Source organism: Hipposideros armiger, unplaced genomic scaffold (genome assembly GCF_001890085.2).
Source record: "Hipposideros armiger isolate ML-2016 unplaced genomic scaffold, ASM189008v1 scaffold_56, whole genome shotgun sequence".
Lineage (NCBI taxonomy): Eukaryota > Metazoa > Chordata > Mammalia > Chiroptera > Hipposideridae > Hipposideros > Hipposideros armiger.
Window position 1 is genome coordinate 765,358 of NW_017731406.1, and position 18,844 is coordinate 784,201.

General features: G+C 39.6%; 1 protein-coding gene across 3 annotated transcripts in view; it reads right to left on the bottom strand.

The window, feature by feature from the left end:
• Positions 1-8,518: 8,518 nt before the first annotated feature.
• The window catches only part of DIAPH2 (diaphanous related formin 2), an 873,267-nt gene continuing 862,941 nt past the window's right edge, over positions 8,519-18,844 (bottom strand). For all 3 annotated transcript variants that reach the window (XM_019641102.1, XM_019641101.1, XM_019641103.1), the window contains one exon: positions 8,519-10,916. In XM_019641102.1, coding sequence (XP_019496647.1) covers positions 10,852-10,916 — 65 coding nt within the window. In that variant the 3' untranslated portion in view covers positions 8,519-10,851. The remainder of the gene's footprint in view (positions 10,917-18,844) is intronic.

Here is an 18,844-nt window from a genome sequence, read left to right on the forward strand (position 1 = left end):
CTTATAGGAATACACTGCACTTTTACAAAGTAAAATAAATGTAGTGAAAAGCGGGCGGCATAATTGCCATGACTTATACCCTATGACATTTGATAATAACAAGGTTGGTACATTACAAATAAGTTCCACATTTACAACTCTGCCTTGATATTTACACTTATTAAATTGTTTAGGGAGGCGGTTCCTGGATGCTGGAGGCCCATATATAAAACATATTAGCATAATTGGAGTACAGCCAAATCCCTCAGTGTACATTGCAGATACTTGTTAAAAGCTTGACCTTGGAGGAAAAACCTTCCTCCATGTCTTCAATCAGTCATCAGCTCCTGAAAGCGCTCCTCTGAAATCAACTTCCAGTCATCCACAGTTGGGGGAACTTGTCCTCAACGCTGACCTTAGGCAGGCCCTCCGTTCCCAAGACAATGATGAAGGCTGTGTTCTCACCTGGATGAGGGAATTAGCTATGAGTTTCCATTACCTGGACCAAACATTCCTTTTCATTTGTTTAATTCACCTAGAGTTGACACTACACATTAATTCATTGAGCAATTGCTTTGTGTAAAGGCCCAGAGATGAATGAGACGGTCATTGCCACCAAGAAACTTACACTTTACTCAAGGACATAGACAACTATTTCTAGTAGAAGACAGAATGAAATAAGGGCCATAACAGGAGTATGAACAAATTGCTGTGGGAGCATAGATAACACAATTTGTTTTAATGAAGGAAGGAGGATTAAGGAAGGCTTTGGAAAGGTGGCATTTGTCCTTGAAGGACTATCAGGAGAAAAATGGTGAAGTTGGGTGGTGAGGTCATACCAGACTAAAGTGCATGCACATAAAATGGCATGACAGGCATGTACATGTTAGGGGATGTAATCATATGTTTGTTTATCATTGACAAGTTCCAACGATAAATCCAGCACAGCATGGTTGGAGGGAAGGCGAGGAGGTTTGTAAGTTACGTTTGAGTCTGCTCTTGGGAACTCTGAAGCCCATGCTAGTTTTGTTAATTAAGGGGGACAATCAAACATTTTTGAAGGGGCCCAAGAAAACCTTTTAGGAAGCAATCTCTAGCAATGTGAAGGATGGGTTGAAGCGGTAAGAGATTGAAACAGGGAGGCCAATTTCCATGCCTGGCTGGATATTAGGGGAGAGGGAATAATATAAGATGCTTTTGGCATTGCTAGCCCTAGAGACCGGGAAAAGCGTAGTGCCCATAATGAGACAGGCCAGCTGGATTAAAGGATCAGTTTGCTGGAGAAGAACATATTTGGTTGGGAATATACTTTTAGTGTGTAAGCTATCCTTTACAGAGGGAAGGTGGTTCTGGGGTTCAGGAGAGATCTCAGAGGCAGGTGCTGATAGGAAATTGTCGAAGCCGTGGGAATGGCTAAGATGACCCTGGTGGCGGGGAGAATACAAATGAACGCTGTAGATTCTGGGTTTAGGGGTCATGGGAAGACAACCACTAATAAAGGGGACTGAGGAATTTTTCTGAATGGTGGGAGAAGACAGGGCTAGGTGTACTTTGGGGAAGAGTGGGAGAAAGTAAGTGGGATGAGGATTGAGAGGAATTAAAAGGATTTGGCACTTAGGTGGTCAATGGTAGCCTTGAAAGAGAGATTCACAGGAAGGTTGCTGTCGCTTAATTGGATGGAGGAGACTTGAGGATGCTTGCAGACTGAGAGGAAATGAGATAATGGAATAATGTCTATGAAAAGTGGAAGCTCTTTCAAAAGTACAAAGCACCACACAATATAAGGCTACAGCAAGTCAGCTTTTTATCTCAGATGCTCTGGAGTCAAAAAGTCATTGACATCTAAAAGGCACTTTCATTTTTATCGTTATACTGAATTCTGCTAAGGAGCCTTATTCGTGACCCCCTCACTGCCCTTTCCTCCCTCCTCCAAGCATCGCCATAAATGCTAACAGCTGTTCAACCAGGTAAAACACTTCTTTACTTGATTTTTGTCAGCCAGCCTAGGCCACTCTGCTATTATATGTCATTGGCTTCCAAAAACTTTTCAAAAAAGAATATTCATAGTAGTTGGGTATTTTCAACTTAATTCCCATTGTGATTCAGGAAAATGGAGGGACAATACCAAAAGGTATTTATGGGGAGTGATGGAGCAGATTCATAAACCAGTTCCTCTTCCAAAACAAATATTAGCTACAATAAAGCCATTCAGTGTCACATGTTCCCAGCAGTTGAATGTATTAAGAAGGGAAGCCTTAGGGTTCTTTGCACAGAAAGGTAGTTAGCATAAAGGGAATAGACGTGGGCACGGTTTAGAAATCTGAGAGATTCCTGGGAAAGAGTGAAACAGGAGAATTTGCTGTTCTTCTAGAGTAATAATTGTTCAAGAACCTCTTAAATGTATGGCTTAAAATATTAACCAGACACTTAAGAAGTCCTAGCTATGGACTAATTAAAGCTTTTTCCATAAATCGTGCTTCATCTAAATGCCTTTCCCGTCGCTAAGAGACCAAAACTGAATCAGTATATTTTAATGTCCACTCAGTCTTTGTCAGTTTTTGTGTGTCTTTGAACAGCCATTCAGCGTTTTATCTTTCAGTATTATTCAAAAGAAAAGAGAAGGGAATGGGAAAGGGTGCGCAAAAGGGGATAGGAAGGAAAAGAAAAAAAAAAGCAACCTGGAGAACTTCCCCTTGCCCTTATTGCCATAATCACTATAACATCACTGAATGAGTTCTGGTGCAGAATCATGTTCTCTTGTCTGCTCTGTGTCTTTAGGACGTGATGCTCCCTGTGTATAAAACATGTATGAACCGTTCACAGTATAGATAAGAGGATCGAAACACATGTCAGAGCTGCAGCTGTGCAGATCCATGGTATCACCGCTGCAAAGATGAGCGCTTCTTGTGTTCGATTTTTCTGTTGCAAGTAGCCCGTCAGTCACTCAGTTCTGAAGCTTTGCGGTCAGGTTCGAATCCTCCCTCTTTTCATAGCCTCAACATCTAATTGATTGCCAGTTCTTTCGAAGCCGCCCGGATCTCTCCCACTGATGCTACCCTAATGTAGGCCCTCATTATTTATCCCAAGTATTTTTTGCAACAGCCTCCATCAGAGTCAGCTTTTTGTGACCTCCCCACTCTGTCCTACATAGAGCTTCCAGAGTCATCTTCCTTAAGTGCTCTGTATCATTTCTTGCCTCAAAAATCCCTCAATGTTTCGCTGCCATTTATAAAATCAAGCCCAAACTACACCGCCACTGCAGCCTTTCATGGACCTTAGGCTCCTGTTAAACTGAATTGTTCAATATTCCTTGCATATGCACATCAAAATTTGTACTTCTTCTCATGCCTTCCCTCCCTCCTCTACAAGACGTAAGCTCTGTGAGAATAGGGACCACATCAATGTGGTTGATTGTTATGTTCTCAGAGCCTAGCATCATGGTTGGCACAAAGTAGGTGCTCATTAAAGTGACTGAATGAATAAAAGCTTCACATTTCCAAATCAACTTACCCTTTAAACTTCAGTTCAAATGACACCCCCTCCAAAAACTCTACTGATAGCTACCTCCCACCTTAATACCTACCTCACCTCACCTCTCTAAATCGGATTTTTTTTCTAAGCTCCCGTAGGCCTTGTATATACTACTCTTGTGACACTGCTCATTTTCTTTCCACCTTGAATTACAATGGTTTTTTTGGTACCTGTCCCATCTCCTACTAGACTGTGACATCCCTGAAGGCATTAGCTATGCTTAATTCATAAGTGTGTCCTGAAAAACAATGTCCCTTGAATGGGTGCTGAATGATTAGAATAGCCACACTGGAGGCTATAACAAAGTAGAGAAGTTCAGGGCTTATTACTATTTCTAATCATATGATAATAGCGCTTGTGTTTGCTCACAAACATCAAAAGGTGAAAATGTTGTCTGGATCTCAATTAGCCAAAATATAGGTGAAAATATTGGCTGAACCTCTATTAGCCAAAATAGAAGGTCATCATGGCTAAAGATCGAACTCTGGCCAATTTCCGAAAACTAGGAACAAAGTCATGATTTGCATAATTCATGAATTTGCAAGTTGTTTTTCCCTGCAATGGATACTAAGTGTAACAGTATTTTATTTGTGGTATTGGGACTCTAGACATCTAAATAAATTCAGTCTGTAAATGGAATCTTTGGCTATAGCTTTCTTTGTATTATAAATCAAAACTATACAGCGTGTTACATGCATTGCATATATATCAATTTCCAGATTTCCACTTTCCTTTGAGCTCCTGGCCTTAGCTCAAAACCCCCTGGTTGTGGATACGATTTCTCAGACCTCCTGCTAAAGAATTTGCCTACTTGTATCTCGGGGGAAAAAAAGCCAATGTGTTTGATTCCTGGGGCAAACCAGTGGTCTTGCCAGGTACTTTGGATCATATGATTTATAGACCCAGTTATTACCTTGTCCAACCCTCACTCTTCAAGTCAGCCCAGCTATGATGAGAGGTTTTTTTTTTTTTGGAGAGCCCGTCAGAGAATTATTATTTATAATCCTTTATTACTTATTCCAGATTTTTACCCCTTTGAGCATGTGAGCCCATTTGCTTTCATTCCGTAATCAAGACACAAAAACAAAACCACCAAAAACAAAACAAAAAACCCCCACCTTTTCTGTAGAAATAGTTTCTCTGGAGGATGTAAATCACCCCTCTGACCTACCTGGACTTTTAAGTTGTGCAAACACCTCTCCACTACTCTGGCAAGCAGCGCTAAGGAATATTTCAAGACAATCTCATGATTCCCACAGGGATGTGTGTCTTTGAATTCACCCCATCATTTCCACCTGACCAGGCCTTATAGAAACATTCTTGTACTTCTGTTCAGTTGAAGCTTCTCCTTCTAGAATGTTCTTACATCCTGTTTTGATACTTCACTTTGTGCCTTTTCACTCATCCTTAATATGAATTATCATACGCAGCAGCACATTTCATGTGTATCTTAATTTTATTGAATAAGTAAGTATGCATTACATATAGATTGCAAGTCATTCTTGGTCCTGTGAAGAGACAGATGTTTATTCCCAAGGCAAAATGAGAGCATGAGGCCACAGTTCTGCTGCTACTGAAATACTTCTGGGTGTCCTGGTATGGGCACAATTTCCCTCAAAACCCATTCAAGCTTGTAAAGAACTCTTCTCTAGCAGAAGTAGTTTTTATGCCTGTGTTATGAATCATACAAGACATTTGGTCAGACTCCATAAAAGGGGCAGAAGAAATACACTAGAGCTCAGAGTTGGAACCAATTATTTTTTCAAGCTAATTGGCCACAGTAGCAAAAGTATCAACTGAATTTTAGAATAGCCTGTTCAGCCATTTAACATCAAAGCATGCAGTAGCCTGTGCAGACAATAGCTGTTAGAGACAACCTTGAATTTGGCTTGAGCACCAAGGATGTACGTTAAAAAGTGAAAAGTACATTTATGTGCAATGATTAGTGTGGTGAGCTGAATGGTGGCTCCCCAAAGGTGTGTCCATATCCTAATTCCCAGAACCCGTGATGTTACCTTATATTTGGGAAAAGGGTCTTCACAGATATAATGAAGTTAAGGATCTTGAGATTAGATTAGCATGGATAAACCGGGTGGGCCCTAAATGCCAACACAAGCGTCCTTATAGGAGAGGGGCAGAGGTAGATTAGATACATGGAGGGAAAGGTGACGTGAAGACAGAGCAGAGATTTGGCCACAAGCCAAGGAATAATAAGCCACAAGAAACTGGAAGAGGTTAGGAACAGGTTTCTCCCTAGAGAAGCCAGAAAGACTGCAGCCCTGCAACACCTCAATTTAGGACTTCTGGCCTCTAAAACAGTAAGAGAATAAATATCTGTTGTTTTAGGCCACCACATTTGGAGCAGTATGTTACAGCAACCACAGGAACCTAGTACAGATTTTGGTGCCAGGAAGTAAGGTCCTGCTATATCAAATACCTAGAAATGTGGAAGTGCCTTTGGAATTGGGTAATGGGTAGAGGCTGTAAGAATTTTGATGCATATGATAGAAAAAGCATACATTGCCTTAAACAGACTGTTGGTAAAAATACAAATGTTAAAGGTGCTTCTGGTTAAGGGCTCAGAAGGAACTAAGGAACATTTTTTTGGAAGCCAGATGAAAGTTTATCCTTGTTATATAGTGGCAGAAGGTTTATCTGAATTGTCTCCAACAGTTGTGTGGAAAGTAGAATGTCTAAGTGATGAACCCAGTTATTTAGCCGAGATTTCCAAGCAAAGCATTGGAGGTATGGTTTAGCGTCTTCTTGAGCTTATAGTAAAATACAAGAGGAAAGAGAGAAATTGAGGAGAGAACTGTTAAGCTTAAAGGAGTCAGCACTTGATGACTCAGGAAATGTTGAGCCTATTCAGATTGTAAAAGATGCTAAAATGAGTAGATTCACTGTGAGGGTGGTGTGCTGTGGAGATCAAGCCAACAGTGTGGCTGGACAACCTTTGTGCTGGAGAGATTAGGCATTGACTCGGATCCACTCAACCATCTCAATAGAAGCCAGGAGTAGAAATGGGGTTATCTGGCAAAAATCTGTGAGGACTCTCTTGCCTCACTATTGAATCAATGTGACATACATGGGAGGCCCACAAAGTTTTTGAGAGTGTTATACCAGCAGAAACACTTCTGGGTTGGCCTGAAAGGGACAGAGATAAGACAACATTTTTGGTTGTCAGGCTACCAAAATTTTACAGGCAGGACACAGGCTGATAAGACTGCAAACAAAACATGTGCTACCCTTCAATATAAAGGATTACCCCTAGGACAGAGCTGCAGGTACAGAGGCAGAGGCCCAAGCATGGGAGCGAAGGCAGGAAGTGCAAGCCACGGGCAGAAAGGGAGGGACTGAATCCATGAACCAATGGACAGAGCTGCAGGCCTGAGACAAAGAGGATTACAGTCAGGCCTTGAAACGTAAGAGGATTTTGCTGGCTGAATTTTGAAACTCATCAGGACAGATGACTCCTTTCTACTTTCTGTTTTCTCCCTTTCAGAAGAGGACTGTCCATCACTATTATCCAATACCTGTCCCACCACTGTAATTTGGAAGCAGATGACTTGCTGTCTTGTTTCACTGATCCACAGATGGAGAGCAATTTTGCCATAGGAATTTCACCAATACCTGATTTAGATGATCTAGGTGAGGGGATTTCAGACTTTTGAACTGATGATGTTTGCATGAGATTTCAGACTTACAGCTGATGCTGTAATTGGGTTGAGCCTTTTGGGCATTTTGAGATGGCGTGACTGATATCTTGCATATGGGACAGACCTAAATTTGGGGGTGGGGCAGGAGGCAGACGGTAGTGATCCAAGGGTCACCTCCGAAAAAGAGATATCCACATTCGAATCCCCAGGACTTGTGAATGTTACCTTATTTGGAAAAAAAGGACCTCGCAAATGCATTTAAGTTTAGGATCTTCAGATGAAATAATCCTGGATTATCTGCGTGGGCCCTAGATGCCAACATGTGTGTCCTTTTAACAAAGAGGCAGAGGGCTGGCCGAGTGGCGCGTTGGTTAAGAGCTGGCTTGGGATGCCAGAGGGCCCCTGTTCGGATCTCACATATGAGGGCCAGTGACACTGCCCTCCACAGCTAAGATGCTGAACAACAGCTCAACCTGGAGCTGGGCTGCTGTGAGTCGCCGGTGACGGCGTAGGCTGCAGCCCCTGGGGCAGTGGGTTGCCATGGGCTACCGTGTGTAGCCAGCAGCCAGCGTGAGCGGCCAGCAGCCGCAGTGAGTGACCGTCCAGAAGCCAGCGACTGATCTGCCTCGCCTGGGAAGAGCGCAATGGTGGTGCCAGCTTGGGCCAGTGAAGTAACATCCTCCATAAATAGACTGAAGAAGAAAAGGACAGCAACTTGTCTGTTCCCCTTCCCCCAATTCCCCAGCACTGTTCCCATACCCCAATTCCCCAATAAAAATCTTAAAAAAAAAAGAGAGAGAGGCAGAGAAGGTAATGTGAAGATGGAGCAGAGAGAGGTGTGGCCATACCCCAAGGGATGCCAACAGCCCCAAGAGGCTGGGAGAGGCAAGGGGAGATTTTCCTCTAGAGCAGCGGTTCTCAACCTGTGGGTCGCGACCCCTTTGGGGGTAGAACGACCCTTTCACAGGGGTTGCTGGGTACTCGTATGTGGGCGTATCTGCATGTGGGCCTGGAGACGGATAGAGGAGCGGTGTCTCGGTTCCTAAGACCATTGAAAATCTGTGTATTCCGATGGTCTTAGGCGACCCCTGTGAAAGGTTGAGAACCGCTGCTCTGGAGCCTCTGGAGGGAATGTGGCCTTTGGTTTGGAATATCTGGCCACCAGAACCATGAGAGAATAAATTTCTGATGTGTTCAGCCATCAAGTTTGTGGTAATTGGTTATAGCAGCTAAAGGAAACTAATATAACTAGTAAACATTTTAAGGGTTTTGTACTTCTTAAAAACATTCTAAAGAAAATCTTCATAAACTGGTGCTTCTCACATGTGGTAATAATAAACCCAACAAAAGACTTAAGTACAATTTGGTTCTATATTAAAAATGGCACTATGTACTTTTTGAGGTGATACTTGTCTAGCTAAAACAAAACTGCAAATGGCTAGAGCAGGATCATTATAAATCTGGGAAGTGATCCCCTGAACTCAATTGTCAGAACTTCATGAAAGACCCTGAAGAGGCTTCACAATGTTTGCGAAAGCATGTGGGATTACTCTACATACAAATATATAATTTATCAGTAATAGTACTTCATTCTCTTTCACAAACTAGAAAATAAGGCAGGTTCACATCTGGAAAAGGTGATACACATCAGTATTTCTACCTTGACCAGCCTGATAATATGGCATGGCAAATGCCCCTAAATTTCAGTCATAGTTACTATTTCAAAATATCATTTTCCCTACATCCTAAAAAGCTATCATAAGACTCAAAGAAGCCATACCATGAAGCGTTCAGAAAAGACTTTCTGAAGTCAAAAATACATACATTACGCATTTACATAAATTAGTAGAACCTAAATCTTGTTGTTGTTAAAAAACTCAAAACAGTGTGTGAAATGGATATGTCCCTTAAAATTACCTGTGTGTGCCTGTGCACCTGTCTTAAGATTTACACTCTCGGATACTGTTATCCTTTTTGAGTTCTCGATTGTAGCAGCTTCAGAGCTTTTTAAAGTGTAATACCCAAGTAAGAATGCACTGGAGGCAAAGGCAGCAGTCTGAGTCATCAGACATCGATATAAAAGAAACTGATCTATTGGTCACTTGTTTATCTCAGCTGGTGACTTGCCAAGCCAGTCCTTTGTTCTTTCTGAATGTCTGGAAGGTGCTTCGGAGGAGTAGAGATAGGATTCTCTATATAAGATATTATATACACATATAAGGAATCTTTTACAATTGTCACAAACATCTGCATGGATTAGTCTTAAAATTGCACTCCAGAAAAGTTATACTACATTATTTCAATGCATACTTGCAAATAATACACAAGTATAACTCATACGCTCTCATCGATTTAAGAAAAATGTAGAGCTTATTCTCCCCCTAGAGTTGTTTATGGTGGCATTATTTTAATTTGTTAATATAAGTAAGTTTGATGATGCCTGAGAAGTTCACTGGGATGTTGAATTATTTTAGCAGGAGATATAAATATATACACATATATACACACACACACATACATACATCTAATTTCTTTGTCTTCTTCAGACCACCAAGGCAGAATTGGAAAGGGGAGTAGAAAGGCAGATAAAACAATTGACCTTTTAGTTTTCTGCTGCCTCCTGCAGAGAGAAATCTGTTTCCTCTCAGGTCTTCTAGAACTCTATTCCCTGTTGTCAAGGGGGGTGGGGGTCATGGGAGAAAAAAGCGATAGAGAGACGAAATAGACCACAGAGATAAGGAATCAATATTTACCTTTTAAAATCTAAATAAAGGTAATAGAATCTTCAGGTTCATCCTTAGCATTAAAATGTGAGGTTTTTCTCAAAAATATCCATATAAAATATTTGTATAAAGTAGCTCAGGTATATGTGCACAATTAGAAAATACTTCCTTAAATAAAGTTTAAATCACTTTCTCTAAATAAAGTTTAAATCACGCTCTCTAACTGCTTCTGTTAACCTTTGGTTTACTTTAAGCAATAAGTTCCTGCAATAGCATACTGAAACTCTCCATGAAGCCTAAGTTTAATTTCAGCCAAAGCAGGTGAATACAGCAGCTTTCACTTGGGATCAGATTCTAAATAACTTGAGGGGGTGGGGTGGGGTGGGGGGCGGGGTTGGGAAGCAGTTACTTGTTTTGAGTCTCCAAAGTGGCTTCTCTTACAGAATGTGCAATATTCGCGCGTCTCCAAATTATTAACATGCACATTTTCAGTGGCCTTTTCCTTTTCTATATCACAGGAATCAGAAGCAGACAGTGAATAATTCTTTCTTTCTATTCTTTTTCTCTTTTCTTCCTTTTTGTTTGGTGGTGGTGGGGGGGTGACCTGCAAATTTGAGTAACAGTAAATTTCTGACAGACAGAATGTTTTTGAAAGCCTTAGAACTCTTCAATTTCTTAATTTTTCATCATCACCATCAGGTCACACGCACTAAGAAATAATACACATCTTTACACTAAAATGGAACACACATTTTATAATCCCAGTAATTATGTTCGTATTAGTATAATTGTAGGAGGAGTCTTGCAATAATAGCTTTAGAAATGCAGGCTGTTTGATCCGGTTTAGCTTGATCTTTGCAGAAACGTGCTTCTTTCCTCTCCATCCCTGTGGGTGCATGTTTTGTTCTCAAAATGTATGATTTTCTTTACTTAAGTATTTTTATATTCTTTGGCATCAGGAATCACTTAGCTGGGATAGCTCCATTGTGGCGAGAGCGTGACCTTTCCAAAGGTACTCGTCTGTTATCTGAAAGACAAAGAAAAAAAGAACCAAAAACACGGTGAGTTTTAGATCTCAGCTATTACACGATGTCAGGTCGAGAGAGGGTTTCAAACAGTCCTGAAAAATCACTTCAAATGAATATGTAAATAAGTAACAAGGAGCCCAGATCTGAGGAGTTCACGCTGCAGCTGCCAGGCTGAGTTCAAGAGTTCTGCAATCAGCAAGCACTAAATGACTTTTCCTGGTAAGTGAAGTCAGAGTGATACAAGAAATGGAAGAATTTTCTCAGGCACAATCCCCTTGGAAATAGCAGGCGACAACAAAATTCCTTGGCAAAGATGTTAAATTGAAAGGATCTATGTAACGGTGTCTTTTGTTAGAAAGTACTTCAATTCCCCATGAGTTTTCAATCTGTATGTTGGATACCTAGAGGACACCAGCGTGGGCAGAGCAGAAAAGAGTTTTTTTATTTATTTTTTAATTTTTTACAATGATTGCAATATGTGGCAATCAAACCAGCTACCGAGTCTTTGCCTGATTGCATGATGTAAACAAATTCAATACATTATATAGTCATTATGGGGATGAATAATGAATAGGTCCCATTCCCCTCGCCCGTCACAGAAAGAATAATCACTGTAGACATAACTGGTGGCACAAAGCTTGGAAAGCAAAGTTTTAAAGCATTGAAAGTTGCTGAAAATCATTTTAGCTTTAATAGGAAAAAGGTTTACAGATCTGCATTGCGGTGATCACTACTATGTTATTAGCACCTGTTTTATGCTCCGTCTAAATGCAATTGATGTGGGTGAAAAACCCCTTTCTGACAAAAGCCTAATATACTTTGAGTCTCTCTTTAGAATGAGTCTAAGTCCCTAGAAATAATGACAACCACCGGCACTTACATAAATGCTAACACTTTACACTCGTTAATTTGCTAATTCACACAATATCCCTGGGAGGTAAGCCCATTTCTTTCTAGCCTATTATCTCTGCTTTGGTGATGAAGTTCCACAGCAAATCAATGGTATGATGGGGGATTATAATGCAAAATTCATGTCAGGCCGGCTTTGTTCAGAGGTAAATGTTGGGGCCCCCCAAGCTCCTTCTCATTTCCTCCCGAAAATGATGGTGTGGAAGGAACACATCTTGCCTGTCCCACGAGGAGCTTGGACTGTGAGAAGTGCAGAGGTTCTGCCGCTGTGCCTTCTTCACCTGTGCTGGTGTCTCTTGACGGACTCCCGGCAGTCTGTGGTCAACACACAGAGCAAAGAAAGCAAACTGGCCTCCATGTCTTTGGCCCACTGACACCATGGTGTGCATAAGGACACCGAACCAATCGGCTGTAAGCTCCAAGTGCCTTGTATGCAATAATATCACTGAGAGGTGAGAAAGACAGAGGCATTTTCTCCTTTCAGGGATATATCTGAGTGATGGATTATGTGGGTATCCTTTTAAAGATTCTATTTAAAAATCCATGATGTCGTTTGTGATTTGGATCACAATTTAGCTAAAAACTGTGAAGATAACTTTCCTAGATAGAGGGCTAATTAGTTAGATGTCACTGGTTTCCATACGGACTGGTTTGGGACTTCTTAGAAAACATTTAAAAGTGAGATTATAATATAACAGCTACCATTGCAGTGCTAGCATGTCAGCATTCAGTGTTAAAGCTATCAGACTTGGGAATGATGGTACCATTCGCGGACGATTGTCCCAGTTCAAAAAAAGGCCTGCGCCTCGGTGGTCTCACACTAAAGTCAAATGGGCATTCACACTCACTCCCGGGATGCCACTGGCACCCGAAAACATCACTCACTGCCCACTGGATTCAAGAGAAGTACCATATGCAAAAACCCCTGCCTTTAAGCACTGAATGATGTGATGTGAGGATTCATGTAAACCTGTAACTTACTGGCAGCATTTGGTGTGAGAAAATAAACATTCAGGTCAAAGTGAACTGAGGAAAGGACATTGAAGGTTTTGGAAGGCAAGATAAATGCTGGTTCAGGGCCCAAATCCAGCTCTTGGCATACACAAAAGAAAATGATTCTACATTTCCTACCTTCCTCTCTTCCTCCCCCTCCCCCCTCCCTTTCATCTTCATCTCTCTCTCTCTCTCTCTCTCTCTCTCTCTCTCTCTCTCTTATTTTTCAGTACCTAATCGGTCCCTATGTTCATGAGATAATTAGAAGAGGAAGCAATTCTGTGAAAGTCGCCACTTACGTTTCAAAAATATCAACCTACAATCTTGTTTATGAAAAATGTCATTATAAACAATGGCAACAATGACTGATCTGGATTTTGTGACTTATTTACAGTTCTCTGTATTTATGTTAAAATTAAAAGTCTTTTAGATACAAAATACACATTTATACTCTAAACTTGTATGGATCAGGCCACAAGTGCAATTTAGAGGGTAACATGTTTTATACTTGTATATATAACATAAATAAGAATATATATACATATATATTCATCTCTCTTTACAGTCTAATAGTTTGCAATCTAATAATGCATTTCATGCTTAGATTCATGTCTTCTTTGAAGCAGAGATTGAGAATCACTGAATTTTGTGAAATACAAACTTCCACATTTATAGCATTAAATACTATGGGGTAAAAATCAGTGGCCTGAGCCTCATAATTTCAGGGCACATAGTTGGCATCAAATTTATGAAAAAGGAGCACATGTTAGACATTACTGCTGTCAGAGGTGATTGTGTAACTTGGGTGATTGTGAGAATGATTGGATTTCCTATTTGGAAACACAGATGGAGGAAGACGGGGCCCAGAGTGTTCCAGGAGACTCAGAGAGAACCAAATTCCCTTTTCTAGCCAGTCTGATTTCCCCAACACTATTGATACAAGAATAGTTTACATGGTGAAAACAGGGGCCTCTCCTCCAAAAAGTCAATAGTTTAAAACATGTATTTACCTGATGTGTAGGGCTTTGTTAGAGGCTTTCCTTTCTAATTTGCCTGTTGTCTTTTTGGAACTCAAAGAAAAGAAGATGGGGAAGGCACCCATCTGTGTTTACGTTTACATGCTTGTTGGGATATTGTGCAGTGAGATACAGGCAAACACATTTCATTAGAGGATGGGGGAGGGGCATGGTTTGCCATACTCCATAATCTTACTCTGCTCCCATTTTATTAACACATGAGGTAATAGTATAGTGAATACGAAAGACTAGCGATTCTAAGTGTATCCTGACAGTCTAGGAATTCCTGAAGGGATTCTACTGTTTGTAAACACAAGGATTAAAGCAGCTGTAAGGGATGAGATGTTAGTCCCAAGATGGACCTTCCCATCATAAGTGGGTATACATACCCTAACAGATTTCTCTTTGGTCATAAAAGGCTTGTCTTTACAATAGCCCCACATGAAGGTGAAAAGATTCTGCTCTTCCAGGGGGCGACCTGGTCATAGTGTCAAGTTGAAGAGAGGGGGGCATATTTTTAAGAAAATATGCATTCTATGGAGGAAGAGAGGCTAAAATTCAAACAATATTCCAATCTGCCACCATAAGAGAAAGCAATGCACTTTAATATACTTCTGCATATTCTGAATGTCAGGTTAACCAGCTCAAACCAATGTCAAGGCTTTCCCCACCGTCTTAAGAGCATGAAGCTTTATGCTTTTTCTGAGCATAAATTGATTTGGCATTCATCTCAAAATCTTCCCGAGTCCCACAGTGAATGAATTAAACCCATTATTGTACTGCTCTAAAATTGATTTATGCAATCATTTATTCAGCAACTATATACAAAGCACATCATCCATGAAATACCTGAATGTCACCAAGTTTCAGATCCGTAGCTAAATCTACACCACTAACTTCCTCCTTGCTGAAAACTTTGTCAAGTGAAATAACTGAGGAATACGCCTATCAGAGATGAGGCTTAGACAAAATGTGATGTGAGAGGGATCAAAGGACTCAAGCCTGTGGTATGTAACCTGGGAACGTGCAATTAATCCTCTGACACAGTGGGTGTATGCCAGAGGTACAAGGCTGCATCTTATATATTGCGTGAGCAGGTCAGGTTGAAACCGAAAACTGATTAAAAAGGCCACGCCCGTTATTCATTTCCCCCCAGGTTAGGGGTCCATCTGTGGTCTATGGATGAACTGTTTGCTTCCTGGTGCTTCATAGGCACGTAGATGTATCAGTGTTGACCTAACATAACGCACAATACTCTTCCAGCAGGGTAACACAAAATAAGTGTATATTTTGGTATATACTGTCCATTGTTTTACAAAATATCCCGTTGTCATATAAATTAGTTGGCTAGAAAACAAAGTAAAAGAAAGTCTCTGTAATGTACTCCGAGCTTTGTTTTCTCCAAAGCTTTTTAAATGTGGTGGTGTGGCAGACTCACCATCAATGGGTAGGCATTGTTGCCAGCAAATTGAGCAGGGGGCTGGGTTTATGGAGTTTGGGCTAAGAAATTCAAGAAAATCGCAGGCTGCTTCAGGAAATGTCTACTGTGTAGCTGTTTGCATTCCAAACATGATGAAAGAAAGAGAATTTATTTTAAATTGTTACGCTGAAATCTTCTCACATGAACTTACGTTTCCCCCCCTTTGTCTCATGTTTGGTTTTTTTATTCCCCTGTGATTTTGGGGGTCCTGAATTCATACAGTATCTCACTCACTAGAAATGACTAGAAGGTGGCAGCTGAATTAGGATTAGGTCTAATCTCTTGGTAGAGGGCTGCCAATTGCTCTATTACTTGACCAGATTGATTCTCTCGACTCTTACCAGAACAGTGGTTTTCTAAAAGAAAAAAATATGTTGAGCTCAAACTACATATACAGTTTGGTGTTCTAATTTTTAATGTAGCATTTTATTGTAGAAATTTTCCATGTCATTAAACTTCTGAAACATGATACTGAACATATGATTTTTACTCGGCATACTCTTTTTAAATTACATAAATACACCACAATTTGGTTAACCATATCTCTACTGGTAGACATTTCAGTCACTCCCATTTTTTCCAATCATAAAAAGCCTCACAATGAATATCCTTATAGTTATATCTTCATATATACCATGTGTGGAAGCGGCATTGCTAACTATGCAAAATTAAGTCCGAATTGTATTCCACAATAACTGTATTAATTTAAATCCAATTGCAGTAAGTATATGCATTTGTCTGTCTTACCTCATTATTGGGTATTAATCATTTTTAAAATGTGCTAATATGAAAAGTGACTAGTGGCACTCGATTTGTTCTTTTTGCACTTCTTCAAATCCCAGTGAGGTGGAACTTTACATGTTATTATCCATTTCTATTTCTCCCTTTAATTGCTGGCCACGTCCCTTGCCCATTAATCTTTTGGGGTATTAGGTTTTTGCTTTTGTGGGTTTTTTTTCTTGAATTCTACGTATTAAAGATTGTAGTCAATAGAAATATTTATTAGAAATATTTTCCTTAGTTTGGTGATTGTTTATTTGGTTTGTGTTTTGGGCTTTTAGGAACATATGGTTTCGTTTTTGTTACTTTTATGTAGCTAAATCTATTGATCTTTTGCACTGTCATCTGTTCCTTTATTTTTGAGCTTAGAAAGTCCTTCTCTAGCCAGAGACATTTGATAAACATTCAACTCTATCTCTTTTTGTTCTTTGAGGTTTGATTTTTTTTTTGCATTTAATTATTTAAATGATCTAGAATTTCTTTTGTTGTACAATGTCAGTAAGTTCCCATATGGCTTGCTTTTTTTTCTTGCAAAGAGGAAACGGGTTGTCCCAGCACCGCTTGTTGAATAATCATGAATTTCTACACTGACTCATGATACCTCTTTATCATAAATTATCTCTATTAGGGTATATTTCTGTTCCATTGACCTAAGTATTTTTCCAACTGTTTTGGTGCCAATACCTCCTGAGTTCATTATTTCAGCCTCATAATATGTTTTAATATCTGGTGGCAATAATCCTCCATAATTTATATTTTTATTTGAAACATTTGTTTTTAGGGCACATTTTGGAACTTTACATCATGTTCTCACGAAATGTCTTGAAAACAACAAAACGAATCCAATGGGTACTAACTAGGCTGCCCCAGTAATGCTAGGCAGATGTCTATTTGTTGAGTGCCAATGAGTCAAGTGACTCTAAAGTCCCTAATGATGTTTTTAAAGAGTTCTCCTTTGGTTCCTCATTTTCTTAAAAGACTTAGCAAGCCTCTTTCCCCAGTTTTGGATCACTTTTTCTGCTGGCTGACCACTTTTCTTCTGGAAATACAGTAGAGCCCAGCACTAAGAAAGAGAGCATCACCAATTCTACCTCCTGATTTTATAATACTCTTATTCTCATCCTTTTGCCTTGTCAAAAATTTGAATAATTGGAATTAAATGTATCGTTTTGTTGGTTGTTGGTAAAGTCTAGAGCTTCTAGTTTGTGAATTCTCATGTTTTACAAAATTGCTTCCACTAGAAACCATGAATATTAAACTATATCAACAATTATTTTACTCCAACACAACGGTATACGAGGGTGCTGTGCAAAAATGCATGTCTGGAAGCCAATTGATTACCTCCACCTAAACAACATTAAATAGTTGTAGCCCTATTTCTAATCTTGATGCTATCATAATATTCTTAAAACTAGAACCAGGCCATGTTGTGTCATCTGTATCCTTCATTAAATGCAAATAAATCCATGCAAAGAAAACAGAAACCCAGATTACCGTGGTAGTTCAGGTTGGCAGAAGAGATGAAAGTATTTTAACGAGGGTGGTAATGGAAAGCAATAATGTTAAAGTAGTTCAGAGGCTACTGTGACTATAGACACACAGCTCCCATTAACTGTAATTGGAGTTAAGCACATGTAATGATAACAAAATAGACCCCTAAATGTCTTTCCAATTGGAAAATAAGCAAATATGTTCCAGGAGACAGGGTGCTTTTGTGTAGAAAATACAGTATTTTAATTGAGATGCACAAATTATTTTCACATTGATATTGCTCAGGGTATATGATGTTGGTAGTTTTCCTACGCTTAGGGATATAGATCTGCTAGAGGCAACATCTGTACAAAGAATGCCTCTCCTTTTCTCTTCTTAATGCTCAGCATTCATTATGTTATTAAAGGAAAAGTCTCAATAGTTGCAATGGATTTATTAATTCAGTAGCTTGTTATCAGCATGAAACTCTGCTGGGCTAGGGGAAAAACAAATTATATTTTATAAAACTGCAGTAGTGAGATTAAATCACTTTTCTATATTTCACTTTCTTCTTATCCTCCCTGCCAGGTAGTAACTCTACTCTCTATCTCTACTACGAACCTCGTATTTTGAAAACTATCAAGTCTTGTAGTAATATAAAGGCACATTATCAAACAACCTCAATTATAGCAACTTTAGGAAGATTGAAATACGTGATAAAAGTTAAACCACATAGTACAATAATAATATTACTTCAAGGCATTAAAAACTTAATCCATATTAAGCTACAAATGCAGAAAATATGCAATACTTACTTTTATCTATCATAAACATGATATTTTCATAACATGTACAACCAACCTCTTGGGATTTTAAATGACTAGCATTTACATAATTGGTAACTTGAGTATTTCAAAGGATTTTAGAAAAGCATGGCTCAGAAACAAAATAAAATCAGTATATTGTTCAGTATTTCAACTGCCACAGACCTTGCCATTGATTATCTTTGGACACAATGTCAAAGCTAGCGAATAGATTTAAAAAAAAAATCTCCTTGGTTTTGTACATTAGCAATGCATTATGTTTGCTTCTATACTCGGAAATGCAATTGGGCCCTAAGACAAATTTTCTCTTTACGAGGTTGAAAGTCTGATGACAATGCTTGCACATCTGGAAAACATGGAAAAGGTAACAAATAAAAATATGACTAATGTTAGAAAATAGTTGGAAAAGCTCCCAGGTAAATGACATATGTGAAATTTACATTGAAGAGCAAACC